The sequence below is a fragment of the Chaetodon auriga genome, chromosome 9 (assembly GCF_051107435.1).
Source record: "Chaetodon auriga isolate fChaAug3 chromosome 9, fChaAug3.hap1, whole genome shotgun sequence".
NCBI lineage: Eukaryota > Metazoa > Chordata > Actinopteri > Chaetodontiformes > Chaetodontidae > Chaetodon > Chaetodon auriga.
Window position 1 is genome coordinate 7,414,561 of NC_135082.1, and position 25,343 is coordinate 7,439,903.

The window sequence follows — 25,343 nt, forward strand, 5'->3', positions numbered from 1 at the left end:
TCCTGCAAGACACTGCGACAGTATCAATTATAGCCTCTCAAGTTTACAGGTTTCCATTGTTAATTAATTTCTGAGAAGACTCGACTCCAGCTGCACTCCTCACACTGTCAGTGTCTAATTTGCTCTCTTATGATTTATGACTCATTGAGGGTTCTCTGACAGATTTCTTCTCAACTTTCTTGAAGAATTATGAATGCTAATAATAAAGTTAAATTGAATTCATTTTCTCCCCTATTGGGACCAATTACATGGGGCTCTATTGGGAAAAGCCTTATGGTCTGCGGGGCGTCAAATATCATTAGAGCAACCTGCCGGATAACCATGGAAACCATCTGAATACACACTTTTACAGACTGTAGTGCTTGGGATATCACTTTTAAAAAGTATCAGTAAGAAATAAAAGTTAGGAGTCCACTAATACATCAGAGGACGTAGAAGCAGGCTGTACTGGCACATGCACAGCGAAGAATTTAGTTCAACAACAATGTTAAACAGACATGCAGAAACACTGCTTGGTGGTAGTCGTTGCTCGAAGAACTTTGTCTCCGTGGGGCTTTGTGGGGGCTCTGTGAAGGAGGTAGGGATGAGATGAGGTATGCAGGATTAGAGCACACGAATCTAGGCTGACTTTAAAGCTCCAGCTGTTAATGCTAGGGTGCTGCAGTGCTGCAGAATCCCCGAATTTAATATTTCATTCACACTCTTACGTGGGTGTACAGTACATCCTCTACTGTACATGTACATCTGAGGAAAATGGTGGTTTATTACAACCTAGGTTTTATTTTCACAGCTCTTGAGTTAAAACTAAACGTGAGCACACCCGTAATCTAATAATCCATCATTACACAGGAAAGATGAGTGTGCACTTTGCTGCAAGGTACAGAGGGTCAAGGTTCAACCAGGAAGTCAGGCACTAAGCTTTTCAGCAAACACTTTGGGTTGTAGTTTTTTAACTGTTGGCTTTGGTTTTCTCTTTCAAATAAAACTGGCTTACCTGGAGGTTTGTTTCCAGCATTACCGCTAATAGCTGTTGGACATATTTTTAGCGACACTGCCCAAGTAGTTTACCTTTAATGCAGCAATGGCAGCACAGAGCCCAGCATTAGTTTCCCGGCACCACTCCACCTTTCTCAGCAACTGGATCTGAGTGCATTAATTGAGTTAATAATTTGAGGAAACAAGTAATTACAGGGTATGAGATACTAGCCTCTTGGGCTCTGTAAATGAACAAGGTTTTACAAATTAAATCAGTGTACCAGTAAATAAAATGATTAAATCATCATTATCACCATAAATTATCATAAGCAGCCTCTTCAGCTCCTCACCCTCCTGTCAAGCACAACCTGCATTTTTGTTGCTTTTAAACGAACGCAGTGGCAGCGTGGGACGGCAGAGAAAAGCCTCTTTGTTCTTCCTTAAATGCACTTGTTGCACCCTGCCAATGGCCGTTTTTAAAGAGTGTTGCATGGATTGATGCACCATTTACCAGGACTACACAGTGAGTTCACTGCTTTTTCCCTTTCCAGGCTATTGTTCAACCTGCCCACTTTCGAGGCAGTACCATCACTTCTGATACAGCATGCAGTAAAAGAAATAGTGTTATAAGCTGGAAAGACACAATTTCAATTCTGTTTACTTGCGATTTTAACCCTCAGCACTAACTCCCTTACTCTGACCTGGAAGAACTCAAAGCCCTCATCATTAGGAAACATTTTCTAAGTAGAGTCTAGACAAAATGTTCTCTCCTGCATAAAGGCCATCGTATTGTATGCCGTCAGCTCATCCCACCAATGATAATGTGAATGTTTATTCTTCCCTAAAGGCAAATCCTTTTGCCTTGCCGACTCCTCCACAGGGAGATCAGAGGTCAGGGTCAGCTACAGAACAGCAGCTCTGGAGCTGGGAGGGCTTCAGGGTCTTGTTTCAGGAGGACTACTTGATGACCTGCTTGGGCTTGAACCCAGGTTCTGCATTTAAAGGACGGTCTCCGTAACGGCTAAGCCACTCAGTGGCCTCTGAAAATGTTCACCGCCGGGAAAATCGTGTTGCAGATAAAGAGAGCAGGAATGTGCACGAGTATGTATTCAAACTTGAAACTAATCAAGCCCCATGGTATTAAATTAACCTTTGCCTGATGAGTTCTCCATCTCCATCCAGTCCTCTGGCCACCTCTGATCCAATCATACTGCTACTCCAAATTCAACAATCACATTTCAGCAGACAGCCTCCTGCTGTGATGCACATTAATCTGTCCACGTTTAGCTCCTGCCACCCGTCCTGCAGCAGCACTGGCCACTGGACTGCATGTGTCCCTGTCTGTTTGCAAAGAATCTAATACTGTTTACATGATAATGCGAATATCCATAATTACCAATTCTTGTTACCCTGCAGGATGTGAGAGAACTGTTGACACTCTCACCTTGTTATTTATACCACCTCGAGCACAAAGACGAAGAAGTTTCTGAATTTTTCTCCTCACTCAGCCTTCAAGAGCTCTCCTTCTGAAAACCTGCGTCTCTCTTTGGAAGATATAATTACAAACTGTCAAGATTTCAAGTGTTTTTGGTCGAGATATGCCCAAATACAAAAAATACAAAGCTGTATCATTAGTTTTACTGCAGCGGCTGGCAAGGCTTCAGCGCTGTGCAGCCACTCAACATTTCTGCAACTCAGCTATCATAGTTCATGGTTGGTTCATGTGCAATGAATTTGTAATTACAATATTTCCACTTGGGACGGTGCTTCCTTCATTTTCACTTGAAGGTAGCACTGGCCCGTATGTGTAGTGGTGTGGAGAGGCTTCATTACCTGCTTGGAATTCACATCAGATGTCCAATCCGACTGCTGTCAAAGCCTCACTGTTTCAGGGTTTTTCTAACCAGAACTTGTATCAGCATCAGTGTAAATTATTAGTTGCTACTCTCTCCACTTTTTCAGTCATCTAAAATATCCAGTGTTAGTTTTCCAAGGAGCATTTTAACCAGCTAAAGGTTGTTTCAGAGTCAAGTATAGAGGTAGGAGAAAAACTGCTTTTTTAAAATACCTTATTTTGCATTAAAAATGAATATTGTCAGCACGTCGCTCACCAGGAGCATTGTGCTGCGCAGTGGCACAGTGCATTCAGGTTACCACAGCTTTCTCTGTGTTCTCTATTTTCTTTGCTTTTCTCTTTGTACCAATTCCAAAATTATTTATGTCTTTTTGCTGCACAGAAAATCCAGTTTTATGAAAGACCATCTTTCCTGCGGCGAAATTCCCCTTACGGTTTTAATCATATTCACCTTACATGAGCACGACATTGGTCTCACCCCGGTGTTAAGTTTAATATAAAAACAATCAAAGACAAGTAGAAGAAATCATTATTCAACACTGGATGGATGGAAGGAGTGTGTTTGATAGCAGACATCAAGACAGCATTGTAGATCATATTATTATTATTAGATTGGAGAGAGATGGAGGGAGGTAAGAGGAGAAAGGGAGGAGGTCTGAAATGGGTGGAGGGTGGGTGTGGAGAGGTATTGGAGGGAAGGTGAGAAAACAGAAGAGAGGATGTGATGTGGCTTTAATTGAGGATTTTAACAAGTCAGTGCTTTTGACAGTGACCTCTAATGCTTTTCCCTGGTAGACATCAGAGTGATTCACACACTCAAAGCCACGGACACACCGAGGAGAGCAAGAGGAAGTCATTTGGTGTATTTCTTCAGGAACTGTTGACGTTTTAAATCTCATCATTCTTTCTGTAATGATGACTGTTGTGATAATTGTACTGTAACCAGATGTCACTAGTTTTCCTTTTTTTTTTTTACTTCTCGTCTGTTGCAAATATGGTAGAGAAAAGCATTAATGCTGAGAAGTTTAGTAGTTCAATTCCCATTGTGACCACCCATGCTAAAAGTGTGTGTGTCAGAATTCTTTGAATGCAAGCACTTGGATAAAAGCTGCAGGTGACAGATGTGGTCCTTTTTCACAGTGAATTATCAAGAGCACCACATTGAACTACTACATGTGGCCTCACCTCTGCCTGCCATGGTTGAACTGTGCTAGCTCCTGTGTGGTTCACCCCCAGTGTGTCTTACAGCCCGGTCAGTCTGGAACGGCTGTAGGTCAAAGCTGAGTCAAAGCAAAACTTTGTGTAAAGAGGAACAAAATTCAGTGTTCCAGCTGGTCTGTTTTGTGACAGTAATACTGATGCTGTGTGGGATATGCTCATTATTTCCAAAATCCTGCTGTCTGCAGGTTTGGTTTGGCCACACACTGTAAATTCAAACCCAACCACCCCATCGCTAACCTAAGCCAGGCTGAACTCAGTTGCTGGAGAGCAGGAATGTTTCCTCTGTACCTCTCTTATTGTCTTCTTTTTTCAGTCATCTGATCCTTTTCTGCCCTTTTCTACCATTTGTTTTATTTATTTATATATTTATAACCTGTAAATCTCTCAGTTCAAAAAGAATGCAACATTTATTTTGTTTAGTCTTCACCTGGGCACCTTAACTGTGAGGGTTTCTCTTCAGGCTGCTTTACCATTATATTATTATACCATTACACCATAACATGGACTTGTGTGAGCAAGGTGAGTTGATACCCGTTTTTGCCTTATCTTATATCTTTTAACCGCTGCCACGTCCTTCCATGTTGTGAAAATCACTCTTCCCAGCTCTGTGATTAGTTTTATCAAAAATATGTAATGTTGGCTGCAGACACAAGACCCTCTGTATTCAAACACAGCATTTCAAATTGGTGTCATCGCCCACATGACACGCAAAAGGCCTGTCCAGATTTGTCTTACTTCATACTCCTCACACTCATCTTCTCTGGTCCTGTCGCAGTCTGAAGCAATTTCCTCTTGTTCAAGCTGTCATTACTGAAGTCTAAGAAGCTAAAACCGAGTTCAGTTCTTCCCCTGAAACCTCTGGATAGATTTTTGTAAAAGCAGGGCTGTTGGGGTAAATGACGTGGTCTTGAGCATTCCTGGCTCGCTAGTTGATTACAGCGGTAACCAATGGTAGCCAGTAAAATACTTGTCACTGATCAAAAGTTACCTCAAATTGTCTCAGTGATTAGAAACTGCTTACACTGCTAGACAGTACAAGTTTGAGAGGCGTAGAGGCCACGGCTGGCAGGGCTTAGCCATGGGTCAGCAGCTGAAAGTTCCCTCATCAGAGAACTGAAGCGTCTCGCTTAGCAGTGATCAATTATGTCAACAAAATGAATGTCAGCTTAAAGATAATGAACAATGTGCCACATGACATTCATGCTGACTTTCACTAACTGTAATAACAACAGGAACCAAAAGGAGACAATAAAATTGTGTTGGTATTATTCAAAACCAGATGAAATATTAATTTGAATCACAGCAGTGAAATGAATAGAAACTTAGATATAAGCATGTGTGAATTAACATGGATTAAATACAATCGCAAATTAAGGTATAAAATCATTCAAATTATTCAAATTGAAAACAAGGCCAATTTAAAAAAGAAATGAACTGGAATACATTAAATGAAATGGACGTTTTCCTTTTCACTATCAGATGCATTTAACAGAACGGGTGAAATCCTCCACCCTGTGACGGTGCTGCGCCATCTGTGCTGACTGCTCTGAACTTGCAGTGTCAGCACAGTTAGTCTGTTCTCAGGTATCAGTGGTTACGGCTGAATCTGACCTCAAATCAGGGTTAAAGGGGCACACCATGACCCAAACATCAGTTCAGCCTCCCTCTCCTCCACCTGCTCTCTTCCTCCTCCTTGCAGGCTTTTAGAGGAGTATGACCTCACCATAAGGAGAGTGTCTCCTTCCAGCTGTCGCCAGTGTTTTCTACACATGCCTCCTTGCTCCCTCTGTCCTCCTTTTTTTATCTTCCCTATACTCCACACTGCTCCGCTCCTCATCTCTCTTCTCTTCTTCTTTTTCTCTTCTCCTCTGTTATCCTTCATCTCCTTTTGCAGCTTTTGGTGGAGTAGATAAGGACACGGACCTCCACCTGTCTTAAATATTTAGGGTTTTCCCATCTCTCCTTCCCTCTCCTGCTCTTCTCGCCTCTCTCATTTTCATTCTTGTAGGTTATTTTTTTGAGTAGTAATCCAGGAGAAACTCTTGCTAATCCATTCAGCGTTTCATACATCTTTATGTTTTCCTTGTCTTCCTTAAGAGGTCTTTAAAGGAGTAAAGTTCCTGAGATGTTCCTGCTCTCTGTGATTATTGTTCTCTCTTTGTGTGTTTGTCCAGGATTTTAAGGGAGCACTTAGGGGAGAAGGAGGTGCAGCTATCCTTAACGTTTGATGCTGTGGAGGAGGCAGACCTGGCTAACTACACCTGTTATGTGGAGAACCACATAGGGAAGCGCAGCGGGAGTGCTATACTGCAAAAGAAAGGTAAATTACACTCTTCTCTTTCCTTCCCTTCCTATAGATAGATAAATAGATGTAATCAAAGAGGTGCCTCAAATGTAGGAAAAACTGCCATCATATTATCATGTCATAGCTTTTGCTTTCCCTGAACCGTAAACCTGGCCGAGTGACAGATAAAATGTAATAATCATAAACATCTTGCAGGTAAATTGCTCCTTACAAAACCAGCAGAATGCTTCAATTTTTGTTGAAAGCATCATCGTGAACAACATCATCATCACCTAAAAAATACATTTTAAAACAGGCAGGAGAGGGGGTATTAGATGGGACCTAGAATGGAGGCCTGTGCTCTCTGTTGTGAAAGAGAATCAATTTACATATTATAGATGAGAGAATACTGCATGTCATTTTCGTGATAACATTTGAAGCCATGTTAACTCTGGAGTGAAAACGTTACAGAACAAACTCCACGTCATCAAATTACTCATTGTACTGATGTTTCTGAGTTATTTGCCAAACTCTCGCAACCAGCCAGTCACTGATCCAGTGAAGGGAGTGAAGGTACCGGTAGCCTCCTCAGTCTGACCTCATGTTTTGGGGTAGAGCAAAAACAGTACTTTTTTTATACAGAAATTCTTAAAAGAGTGTTTGAAATGATGGAAAATACACTGATTGACTGGAATGAAAATAATGACACCACTCTCACCACCACTCTGGGCTTGACCCAGGAGGCAATTATCTTGGCATAAAAACTTGAAACAGGTGGAAATAAGTAGCCTGCCTTTCTCCAGTGTTCACGAATTTGCCTTGTGTGACCTCTAAAGTTCACCAATTAGCACATTGTAAAAGTAAAAATGTTAAAGTTCTCTCCCTCAGAAATGTGTTTTTCTTCTTGTTTCTCCAGTTGAATGTTTGAGCTTCACTGTGCAGAATGATGTATGTGCAGAGGTTGACACCAGAAGGCTGTTTTCATGCCTACGAGCATGATGTGAAGCCTCCAGTGCACAGACACTGAGGATGGACTTACTTTGCATATTCATATGTTCTAGGATTTTTAATGATGGAGAAGGAGTACGTGCCATTTCAAAGATTTGAATGTGGTGATAATATTTTTGTTTTCTGCAAAAACCATGTCGGACACACATTAGGTGTTACTCCACCAAGCTGCTGGTCACCTCCTGCTCACCTCTTTTTAATATGCATTAATCAAACAAGATAGCATGTAAATGATTAAGCTTTAGAGGTGGAGATGTATTTTTAACCCTGCCTGGATTTATGCTGTGCTTATCCAAAATAAGCCCCTCTTGGCTGCCGTTCCACACTTTGATCAGAGACATTAGAGTGGTATCAATCTTTTCATCCAACTCTTGACAAGAAGGCAAATAACTGTGTTTCCCAAAATGTCAAACTATTCCTCTAAGCAGGTTAACATTAACTAAAAAGATATTCAACTCTATTCACAGATAGTTTAGTATCAGACTGTAAATAAGCATATTCTGGATTTAAGGCTTCCACAGTGTATTGTCCCAAAAGCAGTGCTTTATTTGTTTACCCTGACTTTCTAAATATAAAACCGTATCTGCTCTAGTTACCTGGGACATACTCCACTTCTCTTTATCATTCTGAACAAGAGATACCCCTACAGCTCAGGAACTGATGCTGCTTTTATGGCTCAATAAACATTTGTGGATGTGAACAGCTTCCAAGATAATTAAGGATTTAAATGTGTGCTCCATCAAGAAATGTGCGAGATGTAAATGCTCCTCCAAAGCTTAATTTCAAACATTTGGGTAGCTGCTCTTCAACAGCTGACGGAAAGAAACGAGATGAGGTCCTACTGTCTTCCGTTAGCTATAGACATACCAGCAAAGAACCCAAGACAAGAGATGTTACAGAAGTGGACAGTTTGTTGGACTGTAGTGTTAATTTTTTTTTTCTTTATTCTTAGTTAACTGTCCTTGTTAGTTTATATCATATTGAGTAAACCTCATCCTAGTTTTTATAGGCAAGTTTTAGTAGTTTACACATCTGGACATTTATCTGATAATTATCACTGTCAAATTAAATCAAATTCATTGTGATGGTAATGTGAAGGATGAATAAACACAACATTTTTTTGTCAGCAGACACATCAGTTAGGAAGTTGGCTGCTCAGGTGTTTTGTGCATATAGGGCTGTTATTTATGACTGCAGGGCGGATGGCTTTTAGCTCGTTAGCTTGCTAGTTTCAGACTGAAGCTCTGCTGCTGCTTTAAATAAACTTGCAGTCTAGCTGAAACATCAGCGGTTCCCATACAGTTGGGGCATCGGGCACAAGCGTGCACACACACACGTAAATTTAATGACGTTGGTAATGTCTTTTCCTTAATGAAATGAGCATTATTTGGATTGACTGATGATGATCTCAGAAAGTGTGGTGAAGGAATACAAGAGCTAAGTGTGCTGAGCACCACAGATGGAGACAATGTAAAAAAACAGGATCTCATAGTTACCGCTTTAAATAATAATAATAAAATGAAAAATGCATGAGGGCACAGCTTCCTTTGTAAAACATTTGCAGCAGTCCTGTGGTATCTTGCTTTCCATCTGATGAGCAGAAAGTACGGGCCTGTTTGAGTCAGAGGCCACAACCCAGAGACGGAGAGAAACAGAAAATAGCCAAACAGCAATAGAGGAGGAGATGAATTGTCTCTGTTACCTCAAATCTTTGTGGAAAAGAGAGCTGCATGAATGGCCACTGTATGAAATAAATGTATGTAATACAGAAAAGCAGCGACAGGGACAATTGGAGGGAATTTGGAAAGAGATAAACAGGCACAGAAACAGTGGGAGACAGAACGAGGCAAGAAAATTGAGAACAAGGGAGAAATAATAGATGCAGACCGAGAGATAAAGATGGGGAAGGTGAGGGGTGTGCGAGAAAATTGGGAGAGACAAAGTGAAGGGAAAAATAGAAAAGAAGAAACACCGGGAGAGGGAGAGAGAGGAGGACTAAAAACAGGTCTTTTCCTCTCCCCGTCTGACGCACGCTGAATGCCTCGGCTGTCAAATCTATCTTACTATACTTAACTAGCACCCGAGGGACCCTCGCACACAGGCACACGCACACACACACACACACACACACACCATCAGAGGGGGTCAGGATGGGAAATATAGGGTCGTCATTACCTCACACTGTAATTACCTGGATGAATACGGGAAATTGTGTGTGTGCGCTTGTGTACAAAGCTTTACACTGAAACAACAGGCTGCACTGCTACACAGCGTGTTCTGCATATGTGTCAGATCAGATGGGAAGCACATCGACTGCCCTCATGGGTGGCATTAAGTGTAATTGGATTGCTTTAAAGAATGCTCCTGTATTTGATGTAGTGCACTTTACCATAGTGTAAAGGAACACATGCACACGCAGCAGATTACTGGAATAGCTGGAACTTGAAGCAGGTATTAGTACACTGAAAGTATCCCTGCGCAGCAGAGGACTGTGTTCTATGTGTAGCTGCTCTGTCAGCTTCAAATGAGATCTCCCCAAAAGCCAGCAAATTGTGTGTGGGTTCCCTCTTGGGTTAGGGTGGAGGTTGCAGCACTGTCTCTGTTGCTGGTTTGTGCGTTTGTGTGTGTCTGTGTGCTTCTGTGCATCTTGATCCTGAATAAAGTGGTCTGCTCCTAATGCCATTCTAATACACCCAGTCTTCCCTCTCCTTTCAGTCTCTTTATCTCTGTCTTATCTTTTTCCTGCTTCCCCTTTGCTTCCCATTTATCTCTCAATTTAGCAATATGCAGCAGTTGTCCCTAAGCTTAAAACTCCTTGTCTGCCTCTCGTTATCTACATCTCCTTCACTGTGATCAGTCTAGACTTAAAGGAAATGAGCAAGAGATAATAGCTTTATCCTGGAAGAGTCCGCATTTACTGTAACTCACCACCTGCAGCGCTGTTATTATTGTTTTTCAGTCAGCCCAAGAAGGAATTCAACTTCATTATATCGTCTTCTTCTAAACACCAGTGTATTTTCAGATGCTGAGACAGAGCCTGCTGAGGAGGATTCATTGCAATTAAAGCTGCAGTGTCCTGGCATGATTTTGAGTTGGAGGGGTAATTCCAAATATTTTTACGATGAATGACATCGTCTGAGAGATGAGGGGGTCCGTGCATCAGCCAACTCAGCGCAGAAAGCGATGCCTCAGCAGACGGGACAATTAGGTCAGGTCCTGAGGTGATGAGCGAGTAACCTCGCAGCCAGAAGAGGCAGCGGCATGTGTAAATATGTATGACAAAAATAACATGCGGTTTCAATCAGAGAATAAAAGACGTGAATACCTGGTAAATAACCTTTAAGTACATCTAAAATAGCCCCTCTTGTAGGATTGAGCTAACATGTATGAATCTACAAGCTATATGACATTTTATGCAGGAGGACCTGGTATACTTTATTTTACCACTCGTTACAGTGCACATACATCTGCACTAATCAATCAACAGGTCAAATGTCGATGAGTAATGTCGTGATCAGCTCTGCGGCGTGAAGCACTTCACCACCTTTCAGCTCATTGTTTGGGTTTGATGCCCTAAAACTTTACTGTTTCAGTTCGGTTTTTTGTGAACATATTTGCTGGAAGCTTTTTCTTGCTGGCATTAAGTGGCCAAAAAAAATCAATTAATGCTTCACTCGAGCATTCAGAAGGAGTTCAATGCGAAAGTTCATGAAAAGTTCGTGAAATTTTAGGCTACAGGCATTAGTGTACGAACACAGAGTTAAGACAGATAGATGTTTTTTACTAAGCTGAAGCAAATGTTAAACCAGCACCAGACTGAACTTTAAGTTTAAGAGACTGAACTAAAAATAGTCACACTCCACGGAACAGTGTTAAAAAAATGAACCGCATGGTCAGTGACTATTAACCTCAGAACTGACCTGCAGAAAACCATCCGAATGAGCACAGTCATTTGTTACCTCTTGTACGGGCTTCTTTTGCAAAAGTTCACAAACCAGGCTTGTTCGCCAGCAGACTGTCCCGGCGCCTCCTGGCCTGAAGCCTTGAAGCTAATAGGGTCACATTCGGGCGCCTGAACACAACATGACAGCCTAAAAACAGCACAAGTTGTCCTAAGTTAGCACAAGTTATCAAAGCTTGATTTCATGCACTGTGTGTGTGATTGAATTAGGGTGTGCTCTCACCCCACAATGACCCAAGGTAATGGGTTGCTGCATCTATGTTGCGCGCATGCACTCGCACAGACACACTTGCGTACCTACAGTACACACACCATACACATCCACTTATTGTAACTGACAGGGCAGAAAGAGCTGCCTTCAGCCACCATGACGAGAGCCTTACTAGAAAGAAACATGGAGGCAGAGAGACGGACTGAAAGAGCTGACAGGAGAGAGGAGGGACTGAGAGAAGATGACAAACAGAGGGACAGATGGGGACTCATGGAAGACATGGTTTCTCTGGTGTCATTAAAGGTTCCTGTTTAGGCTCACCACAGGCTCCCAGCTCATTTGCATCCTCAAGAGGCAAAAAATGGAGATTTAGACAGCATACCGAGGGCTGATTTGTGGCGAGGAAACTTTCCCTTCGACCCCATCTCCATGTAGGTGCTTCATGCGTCTTGGACCAACCTGATAGCTGTCGCATGTCAAAAATGCCAACTGGAAATGCATCCAGGAAGCTTTGATCAATATAACTGCTCAAAACAACCCGGGAGGGGGTTAAAGAAGCATTCCAGCCCGATGATGAAAAGGCTTTAATGCATCAGTCTCTCTAAGGTGCCGACATCTTTACTCCTCCCGGGTGTAGCTGTGTCAGTGACGGCTGAACTTATTCTGAAATCAGCCGTCGTTCTCCCTGGCTCTTGTTGTTATTCTTGTTAACTAAACTGCTAGTGTGCAAAGTGTATTCTTGTTGGTGCATTTTTTTTGGCATTTACCAAACACCCTCTGTGCTTGTAGCCTGGGAGAAGCCAGACAGATGGAGTCAGATTTGTGATCTGGCCATCAGAGATGAGGATAAGTGTACACAAAAGTGTCTCAAATCTCATCCAGATTTTATCCAAATAGGAGACACTTGAAATTTGAAAATGTAAATGGGGCCATTGAGTGATAATATGTGCAGCATTTTTCCTTTTCTCCTGAAAAGTAATAAGCTGCCTTGTCTCTTAGGTCTTGTGGAAAACATTTATCTGAACACAACGGCTACTTACAGCTGTTCTGGAGCTTTCGATCATATTGCAACGCCATCTTTGGTAGATTGACGTTGGCCGCTGCACATGTTGAAATGTCTTTAAACACCTACACAGGCCTCGTTCTGGTCGAGCATACCTCTGTACAGGTTGAGGATGGTTGGACCTCTGTTGGGATTATGTGAGCTGAGAGTTTTTCCACCCTAACAGCAGCAGCAAGAAACAGGTAAAAGAGGGGGGTGTCATTAAAGCTCAGTCTGATCAGACACAGTAACCTGCGTGGGTGCAGCACAGATTTGAAGAAAAGACTTCCTCTGTTCATCTACGTTGGCTTTAAAGCTGAATACATTCCGAGAACATAATTTAGAACCTATGTTGATGGGAGTTTGGAGGGAAGTTGAGGTTTTCCCTCGTCACTTCAGTCGTGTATGGAAGGCTTTTTCTTCAGCTTCTAGTAAACTTAAAAGAAACTACACCTTGAGGCGTTTCAGCATCTCATGGTGGCTCCAAACTGAAAGCTGAGACAGATGGTACGTTTGGAAGACAAGCTTTAAGGCTATTTTTATTTCATCATCATTGATGTTGTTTTTTGACAAATTGCTTTGGCAACATATGCTAAATGCACTTCTAATCAAGCCAGTGGAAGAACATAGGAAACTAAAAGACTGAGAAAGACTGAGGATGCTGTGGAAAGTGGTGCCAGTGTCATCGCGTGTGGTCATGAAGAGAGACAAAGAGCCTGACCAGGAGAAGAGTTATGCAAAATCTCACTGAAATTTCCTTTATCACATGCAGACACCAACACCGCCATTACGGCTGACTACTCTTTTTATGCCTAATAAGTAAAAAGCACACTTAAAATTCAGCGTTCAAATTCTGCTCCCATTTTCCTGTGCACTGATATCAGGAGACGGCAGCAAGTGACTCATTACTAATGGAAAATATCTGAGAAAGATAGATGGAGAGGGGAGTGGTGATAGAGTGAGGGGGGAGAACAGAGAGAGGGAGAGAGGGATGGATGGAGGGAGAGGCGGAGGTTTCTAAATGGGTCTCATTACTAATGGAAGCAATCTGAGTTCACTTCACTGTAGAGCAAATATTTGGTAATTAGTTAAATTTCACTATTTTTCTTCCCCCCTCGGACCGCCATTCCATCTGCCCCTGCCTCCTCCCCTCCTCCCCCCCCTCCCCCTGTCGCTGTCCCACCTCTTTCTACGATACATAGTGCCTCCATGTATAAGTAAAGGTGGTGTAGCAGCTCAGAGTAGAGTTGGAGAGACGTCTACTGGTGAAGTGTGGTAACTTCAGACAGATTATGTACTGTGGTTGGAAATTAAAATACAGGTGCATTGTGGTAGATTGTGTCACAGGAAATAAAAAAAACAAAACAAACAATAGTAACCCATTTCAACTGTACCTTCAAGAAGACCTTACATTTTCAGTTTTGTTCTTAAAATTTGCCATCTATGTCACATAGTTTGATACTAGAGCCAGAAAAACTACCAGCTCCACATGCCAAAAGTCAACACAAGACACATGCACATGTCAGTTGATAATAATACGATACAACAGAAACGATAACACAAAAAATCTTCAGTTTGGCCCACGAAGGACACTCTGAGCCTTTGAGTTTAACAAATGATTCATAACTTTTTAATGCCAGTGCAGGCTGTGGTCACTTAAAGACTTATCCATCTGTCCAAAAATAATAAGATGTGCTTCGGAAAAATCCCCTAAAATTGGGAACGTTTTTGGCATTAAAGCAGTTTAGAGTTTCACAAATGTGCACTGTAGAACCATTCTGCCACCGTGCCCCACAGAGTTTAAAGAAGTATTAGGAAAGCTGCTATATTTAAGTAAGTATAATATATGCATATTTTTGAGGTCACTTCTCTATTCCACCACATTTCAGAGGGAAACACTGGACATTTTATGACTGGTTGCTTTTCGGATTAGTATTAGATACAAAACATATCAGCACTTTACAAGATATGTTCCACCTCGATCAACTAAAGTGTTGCTTATGTTTTAATGCTTCAGTAATATAGCACAGAATAATAGAACACTGGCAGAGGTCAAGCTGCTGCATTCGAAGTACTTTTACTTTTGATATGAGCATTTTGTTTCGAATACTTGACTTTGACTTTTTCTTAGTGGTGGAACAAGTACTCAGATCCTTTACATAAGTAAAAGTAGAAATACCATGATCTAAAAATACTCTTGAAGTACTCATTATGCAGAATGTTACTTTCAAAGTAACAAAGCACACACATTTACTCAAATGCTGTACTGAAGTATAAAATTTGAAGTACTTTATTGGACAGAAAATGTATTGGCAACTTCAGTGATTTCAGTCATTTTAATTTCTTTCAAATGATTTTGAGGTTTGAGCTGTTGGTTGGACAAAACAAACATTGTGTAGGTGTCACTCTGGGCTCTAGGCAATTGCATTTCTCACTATTAGAATATTTACACACCAAACAAGCAATTAATGGAGAAAATAATCAGCAGATTAATTCAGAGAGAAAATAATCATTAGTTGCATACTAATAGTTGAAAATGAGTTCCGCCTCAACCATCTACAGCAGTAAGATCCTGCTCTGAAGCTCTCTGCTCTCTCTTGCTGGTGGCTTTCTTCTCTCTCAGCCAGCTGCGTTTGGAGCTTGTCCTGGAGAGCCTCACACATCAGCCTGTGTGCTACTCAGTACGGCCAAGGTGTCGATGTGAGCTCTGGATGGAGCTTCTCTCTTTTTATTGGTCCTGCTGATCTCTTTCTCCCTGTCAGCAAGGAGCTCTTTAAGTTGGCTGATTTCTTTCCTCCAGCCTTCTTCCATCTCCTTCATCCTGAGGGAGTCTATCCTCACATGAACAGGGGCTTTCGCTCTTGTTGTTTCTTCTCTGAGCGTGTAGTTTCTGTTGAAGAGAGATGATCTCCTCATCTCTCTTCTTCATGTCCAACTTTGAAGTCTCACGCTCTTCCCTCAGCCCTTGGCAGCAGACCAAGCCTTTGGCATATTTTAACTCCAGAGCAGAGAGACGGAGGTGAAGAGAACCAATCTCTTCGTCTCTCGTCTCTTCTTCGCTTCATCTCAGTGTTCTTGTTTTCATCCAGAAGCTGCTGTCTGTTAAACACCTGTGCAGAATGAGAAGAGAAAGACGTCTTCGACACATCCAGTGACGGAGTAACGCATTATAAATTTACACATTACTGTCATTCCACTCATTTTGGCTGAAACTCTGACACAGACCAGAAAACTGGACTTTGAAATGTGCCGCAGACCAGCACGTACCAACCAGTAACAGGCTGAAACACCACAAGCCTCTTGTACCGCCTACACAAGATGAGAGCCACAAAAGTACAGTCAAGTGCTCCAAACAAAGCCCGGACTCAGACGTTGGCTTATTTTGTTTGCAGCTACACTTGAAAAGAGTTTGTTTTTTAAACTTTTTAGATTTTATATATTCATATTTAAAAATTAGTTATCAGGATATCAGATGAGAATGTAACATCCACACGTCTCTGATGACGTTTCCCTCTTCATTATTCATGATGTCGTCATTTTGAGTTTTCCAACCACACTGATACAACATGAAACGAGTTTCCTGATCACAACCATGAGCTTCACTCTTGATCAATATGAATGATTGTGAGCTTACACACACCTTGTGTATCCAAAAGGAGTGTTTATTAGTAATAATGTAACCAGGGAGGCCCGTCTGTCACCTACTGCACATGTTGTTCCTGCTTAAAGATCCTTTATACTCTGAAATATAGGTGCTCTGGATTAAACCACATTAGACAGTGAAAGATGTCAAAGATCTGTCGGTGTGCGTGTTACTTTGTATTCTACTGCAGGGCTCGAGACTGCGACCAAAATGGTCGCATATGTGACCTTCTTTTCAGAGTTTGCGAGTAAGAATTTCATCTGGTCGCGTTCGTGCGAGCGCATCAGTTTTATGGCTCCGTGTTAGACATTGTGGTTGAAAGTCGTCCTTTTTTCACTGGTTTAGTCAGCCGCCTCCACCTGCACTCTTTCCTGTTGAGACAGCGCCGTCGCGGGCACATAAGCCGTTGTGTACACGTGCAGCGCACAGAACTTCAAGACACCAAGACTATCGTTTCGCTATTCTCAAAAATTAAGCGGTCTATTGCTGATTTTTTCCAAAAACTAAATAAGGAGAGAGAGGAGGAGACTGGTGGTTAGGTAGAGCCAGCAAAAGGTGCCGAATCAGACGGTAGGCCTACTGTTGATGAGGAGGACAGGGAGAGACCCGCCAAGCAGCAGGTGAAAAAAAAAAAGTACTGCTTTCACCCACAATGGTTGACACAGTACCCGTGGTTGCGGTACGAAGGGGGAACTATGTTGTGTGTCTGGTGTCGACAGTGTGTTGCAGACAACACTAAATTTGTTACGGGGTCGACACAGTTTAAGCTGGAAACTGTGAAGTTGCACAACGACAGCATAAAACACAAAACCTGTTGGGACCAATGCATCACCCGAAACACTGAGCCCCTCCCGACTTTTTTTCAGCGGATGGACAGAAGAGATCGAAATGGTCATTAAGTTTAACACTGCCTATAACATAGCAAAAGAGGAACTCCCGTTCACACAATTCAAATCCCAGATCGCACTGATGAAAAAAAACAGGCTGAATGTGAACCCAACCTATGCCAAGGAAAATCCTGTGCTGGTGCGACCAACTGAGAAAGTTGGTCACACCAGTGCTACCAGTGGAAAAGTTAGTGTAGAGCCCTGTACTGGGTGGATTAGTGGTTCAGTACTGCATTGTATTATATGAGAGTATTGTATCTTTCTTGATGTAAAAAGTAACTAAGTGTAAAGTAAATGTAGTGATGTAAAAAGTACAATATTTCCCTCTGAAATGTAGTGCAATACAGGTATGAAGTACGCTTGATTAGAAATACTCAATACTCACTTGTACAGCACTTGACTGAAAGTACTTTCCACCACAGCTTTTACTTGAGTCAGATTTGGAGTGCAGGACTGCAGCATGTTTACAGAGCAATACTGTTACTTTCATCCATGAAGAATCTCATTACTTCTTTCACCACTGCCTCTAAAGGCTTTTTCTCAAATGAACCATTTCTGACATTAATCCATAGAAGCCCTCTCATACTGGAGTAACTGTACTGTATTTGGACAATAGTATGCTATTAAAATCCAGCTCATTGTGAGTCTTTATAATGACAACATCTCTGATTGACTCCTTAAGTTGAACTACAGCACTACAGTTCTATGAAGTGTGAAATGAACGGTCAGATGGGAGGGAGGGCTTCCACTGTGACATACAGGTACTACAGCTCAGACTGAATGTTCATATTACACAGTGGCACTAAACAATTCGACTTTATGGATCAAAAGGGGTTTTCAAGTCCCATATTGATCACAGCAGTGAGTCCAGAGCTGTAGTGATATTTGTAGCATTACTTTTGTGTATTTTTGTATCTTCTGTGTCGACCCTTTGAAGCAGGTCTGACACATTCATGTGTAACTTCAGCGTTGGAGGGGAGAAGCACATGCTGTATGTTGGCATTCGTAAAAAAACACTTGTTAAATAGTAAGGGATAGTGCTCTCCTGGAGTCGTTCCATCTGACAGTTCAGTGGATCAATAGGTGGCGCTGTGGTCGCGGGTGGCAACAAAAACCTTCATGTGACATCACACGAATAGGGTCTGACTTCGGGCTCAAACCAGTCCCCAGAACAGACAGAATCAGTGAGAGTGTGAATAATGTTAGGATGTATTGTTTGGTTAAAATTTCATGTTGAATAATAATAACTAACAATTTATTGATCACTAGAAAATTTATTTCCAAAAAGAAAAATGCTACACTTCATAACATGATGAAGCTGATTCAAACACAAGGTGGCAGGGCTCCTCAGCAACCTTTGTCCAAGGCCAAAATTAGTACATTGTGGGGCCTTTCAAATACCAAACAATGATTTCGGTCTAATTTGCTTATTGTTGTTTAGTATTTTCTTCTTACTAAATAAATTATTTTATATTATGTGTGAACAGGCTCCTAAAAAGTATGTAAAAGCCATACGAATAACAAGACACTGAACCAGAAAACCTTCTCCACCCTCCACCAAGGAGGCAGTCAATGCTCGACACAAAACCCACAGTTCAACCGCCAGTGAATGAGTCCTTATCTCAACAGAAACTCCTGCTAAGGATCCCAGCAAGCAACCAGGAAGCAAACAAATTACTCAGTTTGCGACTCAATGCAACAGTTGGCCAACAGCAATAAATCCAAGTGACTCCTTTTGCATCTAATAGACAATGACTCTGAAACAGGTGAACTATAAATTACACTCTTTTTGGCCTATGCAAGGCTTTGTCAAACCAATGAACGATCACTCTCAGGATGGACTGGATCTCTTTCACTTCTGCAGGCTCAATGACAGTTGCGGTTGGCTTTGAGAAGCCTTGATATATAGCACTGCTAAAAAGCTTTTTTTCAAATGATAAGTTTTGTCATTTGAAAGATGTCACTGATTCTGCAAGCCTCAGATCCTTATGCTGCATTGATGATCAGATTGTGTATATTGTGTTTTATACTGTAAAAAAAGCATTCGGAAAATAAATGAACATTCCTCCATCACAGTTCGTGCTCGACAACAGTGTGTGCTTACAGTTATTATTCCCTGCCATGACTAAGAAAACCAATAAACACTGGTTTGAAAATGAAGTGGTTCCCAGATGAGATTGTGTTTTTGTGTGTGTGTGTGTCGGTGTGTGTGTGTGTGTGTGTCAGTGTGTAGGAGTGTGTGTGAGTGAGTGAGATAGTAATAGATCATGTTTCTCACGGTGTCATTCAGCAGCCATATTCCATTAATCTCCCATACACTCATATAGCCTCTGATAGCACTATCATTCATATACACAAACACATGATCTCAGATTGTGTGTGTGTGTGGGTGTGTGTGGGTGTGTATGTGTGTCTGACACGCTGACGTGAGGTCACCTGTCTCTCCCAGTCAAGCCAACATACTTCGTGGTGAGGCTGACAGTGATTTTTGCCGTCTTATCATCTGCAGCTCTGTAAAAAACATGAAATGTGCAGGCGGTTCCTCTATTTTTGTCAGTTCCACTTTATTTCAGTGACCTTAACTTACATGACCAAGTCAGTTTGATGATTTTTACAACTGTGCTTGAATCAATTTAGCATTTACCAGCCTCCTGTAATTTCCACTTGTGGCCGCAATTCTCTTACTCTAAGGTTTGATTTAGTAGAATTGGACAGAAGTAGGACAGGAGTTCAGAGAAACTGCAAAACAAAGTGACATCAGTGAGCTGCCGTTAGCTGAAACACTCTTGGTAAGTTCTTGTGGTTAATGAGTCAGCAAACAGTTTGCCCGCTTGACTCACGTATCCAGCAGACAGAGCAACACGAGTGTCTCAAACACTAAAATATCTGTTTGTCTGCAGCTTTGTTAAATGTTTGATTTCGGTTCAACCAGATTGGCTGATGATGGGTCTGTCAATTCATCGTTGAATTGGTATTTCCAGCAACGCTTCCACATTACTTCAATGTTGACTTCAAAATTGTGCCTGATGGAGCTTTAGTTTAATGTTAAACTGTCATATTCATCCAGCCTCTGACCTCTAACCTCCCTGCAGAATCCAAGTCCAAAGAGAATGACTATATGAGCAAATGAAGCAAATAATTATGAATAATTAGCCTCTCCTTAATTGGCTCTTGACGGCCATCTTATTTTTGTGGTTTTACAGAAGTCATGTTCATGTGTTGGTGTGTGTGTTCGTCCTTTCGTGCCTCATTCACTCAATTTATTGTGCTTTATTTGCAGGAATGTTGGGTGGAAAGTGCTTTAGTACAGTTCTGTTTGTCTGGATGTTTATTTGTGTGAGTGAATGAGTTTCTTAGTCACCAATTTAGAAAAATTGCCAATCTGACTGTAATTCAAGTTTTGATTTTTCATATTTCCTGAAGTCAAATTGTTGTGGACTGTCTTCAAATACTCAGACGTGAGCAAACCATTTTGTAAAAGGCACAGAAGAAAATCGACACAAACAAAACTGAGCTTCAGTAATACAGCGTTCAAAGTCTGACATATTGGAGAAAGTGATTATTTTGTTTTTACCTCGCCTTTCGTGTTCCTCTGAACAATAACTGATATAAGTCTCATCGATTTCTTTCCACTCCTGCCTTTGCTGTGTCTGTCTGCAGATATGTATCGTCTGGAGTTGGCTGGTGGTCTGGGGGTCATATTGTTGCTGCTGGGAGTCCTGACGGCACTTTATAAATGTTACAACCTGGAGATCCTGCTCTGCTACAGGAGGCACTTTGGGAGTGATGAAACTGAAGACGGTAAGCCTGTGTGTGTGCTTGCTTTCACTTCAGGCCAATCACGCCACAGCAGTGTTCAGATAGAGAGCTTGAATCAACATACATATCATACAGGAAAGAGCGGAGAACTTCAAACATGGCAGACAGCAGCAGTCACACTCAGTAACCTGCACCTGGCCTGTACTCACGGTATGTTCCGCCTGGCCGTCTCTCTCTTCACAGATAATAAGGAGTACGATGCCTATCTGTCCTATACCAAAGTGGACCTGGACTCTTTGGGCAGGTCAGTTACCTCTGGACACATGCAGCATATGTATTGAAACAATGTGGAGTACTGATACAAATTCCCATCTTTTCATCTCACTCGGGAATACAAAGTGGATAAACATATTTCCCCAATAAACTAAGCTAACCTAAGCACAGTCACTGCAACTCATTTCCTCTTGTAGTTGCTTTACAGTGAGGCCATGCTAACTGTAAGTGATGCGCGGCCACTGTAGCAAAAACAGTGCATCACGTCAAGCTTAATGAAGTGATATTACACAATTTCTGGGTTTTAAAAGTTCATTTTTAAATGGAAACCCTTTAAAATGAATTTGCAGCCTCCACCAGGTGCTCATGTCACTGATGGTTTTGCATTTGATTTGAATGTGGAGCCATAAATGTTATTCCCTTCCCCAGCAGGACGAGCAGCGATGAGGAAACATTTGCTTTGGAGATCCTGCCTGATGTTTTAGAGAAGCACTATGGATACAAGCTGTTTATACCAGACAGAGATCTAATACCCAGCAGTAGTAAGTATCCATCTATCTATCTATCTATCTACTTTACCTAACCCCCCCCCAAACACACACATGCCCTGTCTCTCTCTCTCACTGTAAACCATTATGGCCCCCAATACCCAGAATTCATCACACTGTCAGAATAAATAAGGATGTATGCGGATCTTCATCATAACACACTTACAGACACACATCTATGTACAGTCTCAGCTGAACACCCCATGTACACAAAACACACACACACATACACACACACACACACACAGTTTCTCATCCATTCATGTTCTCACATTGTACCACAGACATAGTCTGTGTCTTCCTCAGGCGAGCTCACCTCTAGATCTCACTTTCACACCAACAAATGCTCACACATACTATACAGGATGCATAGAGATCACACACACACACACACACACACACACACACACACACACACACACACATACACACAGACCCCGTTTGTCATCATTTCTGGGGTTACGTGTCACTGTCCAACAGGAAGGGGAAATATGACTGTTATTGCTGTTATCTGTCAAGGCTCTGACCTAACACACATACTCACACACCTACACACAATTCTGTCACTGACACACACGAAAGGGGAGAAACCTAACTCACACATCATCAATCTGTCTACCTCCCTTTGTTTTACTGATATACTAAAACATATTGAGGATAGTTTTCACTGGACAGTGGCAACATTTTTATCTGTGAAACTGTTGCCCACAGATGCTCACAATCCAAATGTAAATACTCTCCAAAAATCCAGACGCTTTTGCAAGAAACTGTGGCTGTGCATGCAGAATATGAAGGAAGAAGGTAGATGTGATATAATATACCGATTTGTCAGAATTCTCAGGACACACACACACACACACACACACACACACACTCACACACGCATCCATCATTGTTAAGGTCATATCTGGCCTTGCTAGCTGCAGGGATGGTGAATGCAGCATTGAGACTGAAAATCTTGTGAGGTTCATCTGTTTCATACAACTGGTTATCACATAAACACATTTAATTTTTTCCCAAATGTACATGCGCATTCTTACGCAAGCATTAAATGTGTACGGTGAAGCAGCTGTCAATCAAACTGATAGAAGCGTTGTGTGTGATGCTGCAGTCTCGTGTACCAAATAAAAAGAGAAGAAAGAAAACTGGCACGTTAATATTAAGTTGTTATTATTAAGTTAATTATTCTACAAAGAGTGGGCTCGGCTGTGTTGGCTGCATCAAACAGGCTACTTTAACGTTCGGTCTGGTATCAGTAATGACAAGCATATTGCTGCCGTTACGCCCAGGGATAATTTTATGACAGCACAGCAGCTACTCACTAGCTGATGACGCACTTCCACTATTTCTCACCAACATTTGTGTTTTTCCACTCAGTCATGGTACTCCCTCGTGGAAATGTCAAATAGATAAAGAGCTAGATATGTCCTTCAGGAGGTGAAACAGAGCTAACAAGAGATTAAATATTTGATTCACAATCACCACAACTCCAAAGGAATGCTAATGTTGCTCTGTCTGCTGGACATGTATAGAGGCAGCTGCATGCTAACACTTCATAAGGTGACAATATGTCAGTGCTGTGTTTGTTCCACTGCCCCCCAAGTGGCCAAAAAGTCAGTTGATGCCATTTTAAAGTCAGACAAATCAATCTGTTTTATTTGGTATTTCATGACTGTATTGTATTGTAACAATTACTTCCTTCACTGCGCACACACACATGCACGGAAATGACAGCTAATCTGTAACTTACAACTAAGAGAAAGGAAACACCAGACAACATGACTGTGCACTTCAGGCGACTGAATATGTAATATATCCTCACATTGATTTAAAAACAATGTAAAACACATCTCAGGCACCAGGTTAGTTCAACTGAAATATCAAACTAATGCATGAAATAAAATATTGAGTCATTATCCCCTATGTGTGAGCATTTTGTTACCAAAATCACATTTCATTTGCCCAAAAAAACTTCCTAAAACAGAATGTAGTCGCTAAAATAACTGCCATCCGGCTAGGAAGTAACAAACAAATGTGTGTTCTGTGCGTTGTTTAACATTTTCTCCTAAAATACTTTTGTATTTAAATATGGCTCATAATGAATTTCCATGCTCTACATAGTCTGCCACACTCAAGACAAACAGAGCCAACACCGCCCTCTGAAAACAGCAGAGAAAGCCATATTTCCTCCCAAAATTAGGCTTCCTCTCCGTGCCCTGAAAACATCCAAAAAACAAATGGCCACCGTGCATAACTACACCCACAACTCTGTCTAAGCTGCATACAAACTAAAGGGTACGCAGTGTGAAAAACACACTGAACGAGTGAATCAGAGACAAAGAGAGGTGCCTTTTCAGTGCTTACCAAAGCCACTGACAGAGCAACACGGCGATGCGACCTAAAATACACCATTCAATTATCCACTCCATTAGCCCTCTGAAATTAACAAGAGAGCGAGAAATAAATAACGGGGACAGAAAGAGGTGGGGACGGGGTCATTGGTTTGTGTTATTTCATTAATTGATTTACATAATCCTCAAAAGGAGAGAGCGGGAAGAGGAAGTGAAGGGCAGCAGAGAAAAGAGGAGGTTAAATGTGAGGAAAAGGGAGTGAAAGATAAGAGACAGATGTTAAATTAAACCAGACAAAGAAAGAAGGAAAGGGAGTGAATTTTGGGATGTTCTGTATTATTTGTGCCCCTCAAATTGAGCGTGAAATTGCAATGTGTTGCTGGAGAGTCTCTGTCATTAATTTAGTTAGCAAGTGAGGAGATGGTGGAGGAGAGAGACAAAGAGAGAGAGACTGTTCACAGAACATTTCATCCATTTTCAGTAACTACAAATTTGAGAAATAATGAGCAATTTCAGTGACGCACGTTCAACAAAAAAATTAAAAAAAAAAAATCAGAATGTCACTAATTGGCAACAGGAGCATTTGGGAAGATATGTTTCCACTGGGCTCTGTGTGAAGCAACAACACCACAGTGAGGATGAAAAATAAGCTTTTGAAGCAGCGTTTGGACTCTGCTGTGTATTGACTCATATATTGACACATACAATAGCTCTACCTCAGATTTAAGTCAAGATAAGATTCCCACATTGGGGAAATTTCTTTGTTACAGGCAGCAAGAAAAGAAGAAGACACAGAAAAAGAACAAATAGACAAAGAGAAAGGATACAAAATAAAATCAACCATATATATGTACATTATATACAAAAGAGTATGAAGATAATATTCCCTTTAGAAGGATACTGTTGCACTGTAGAAAATATATAACACAGTAAAACATATATGTAATATAAGATAGATGTGCAGATGTAATGGACGCACTTTTCACATCTCATCACCTCCCCAAGTTCACACTTTCCTCCCCAAGTTATAAGTAAAAGCTGATGGTGGTGTATCAGCACAACTCTGATCTCCACTTAAGAGCTGACTTCACTGATCGGTGTCGGGGCCAAAACTCTTGCACAAGCATTTCTGTCACTCTACTGTATACTCCTGTCACTCACTCCAGTCATCTCTGAACAAAATGAGTTGAAGGATGCCACCAGCAAAAAGAAGCCAGATACTATGAAGGGAGGTTTCCCTGCTTGCTAATGTTCTATGTACTAAGTTCTCTCTGCATCTTCCTTTTGAAGCTTTTGTTTCACAATGACAAAAAGACTTCTCTCTA

The 25,343-nt window shown here is 41.5% G+C and overlaps 1 protein-coding gene across 3 annotated transcripts in view; it reads left to right on the top strand.

Moving 5' to 3' along the window:
- il1rapl2 (interleukin 1 receptor accessory protein-like 2) overlaps positions 1-25,343 on the top strand; it is a 354,681-nt gene that overhangs the window by 321,107 nt on the left and 8,231 nt on the right. For 2 of the 3 annotated variants that reach the window (XM_076739380.1, XM_076739382.1), the window contains 4 exons: positions 6,226-6,371; positions 20,748-20,888; positions 21,090-21,150; positions 21,549-21,661. In XM_076739380.1, coding sequence (XP_076595495.1) covers positions 6,226-6,371; positions 20,748-20,888; positions 21,090-21,150; positions 21,549-21,661 — 461 coding nt within the window. The remainder of the gene's footprint in view (positions 1-6,225; positions 6,372-20,747; positions 20,889-21,089; positions 21,151-21,548; positions 21,662-25,343) is intronic. The other variant, XM_076739381.1, reaches the window with a different exon arrangement.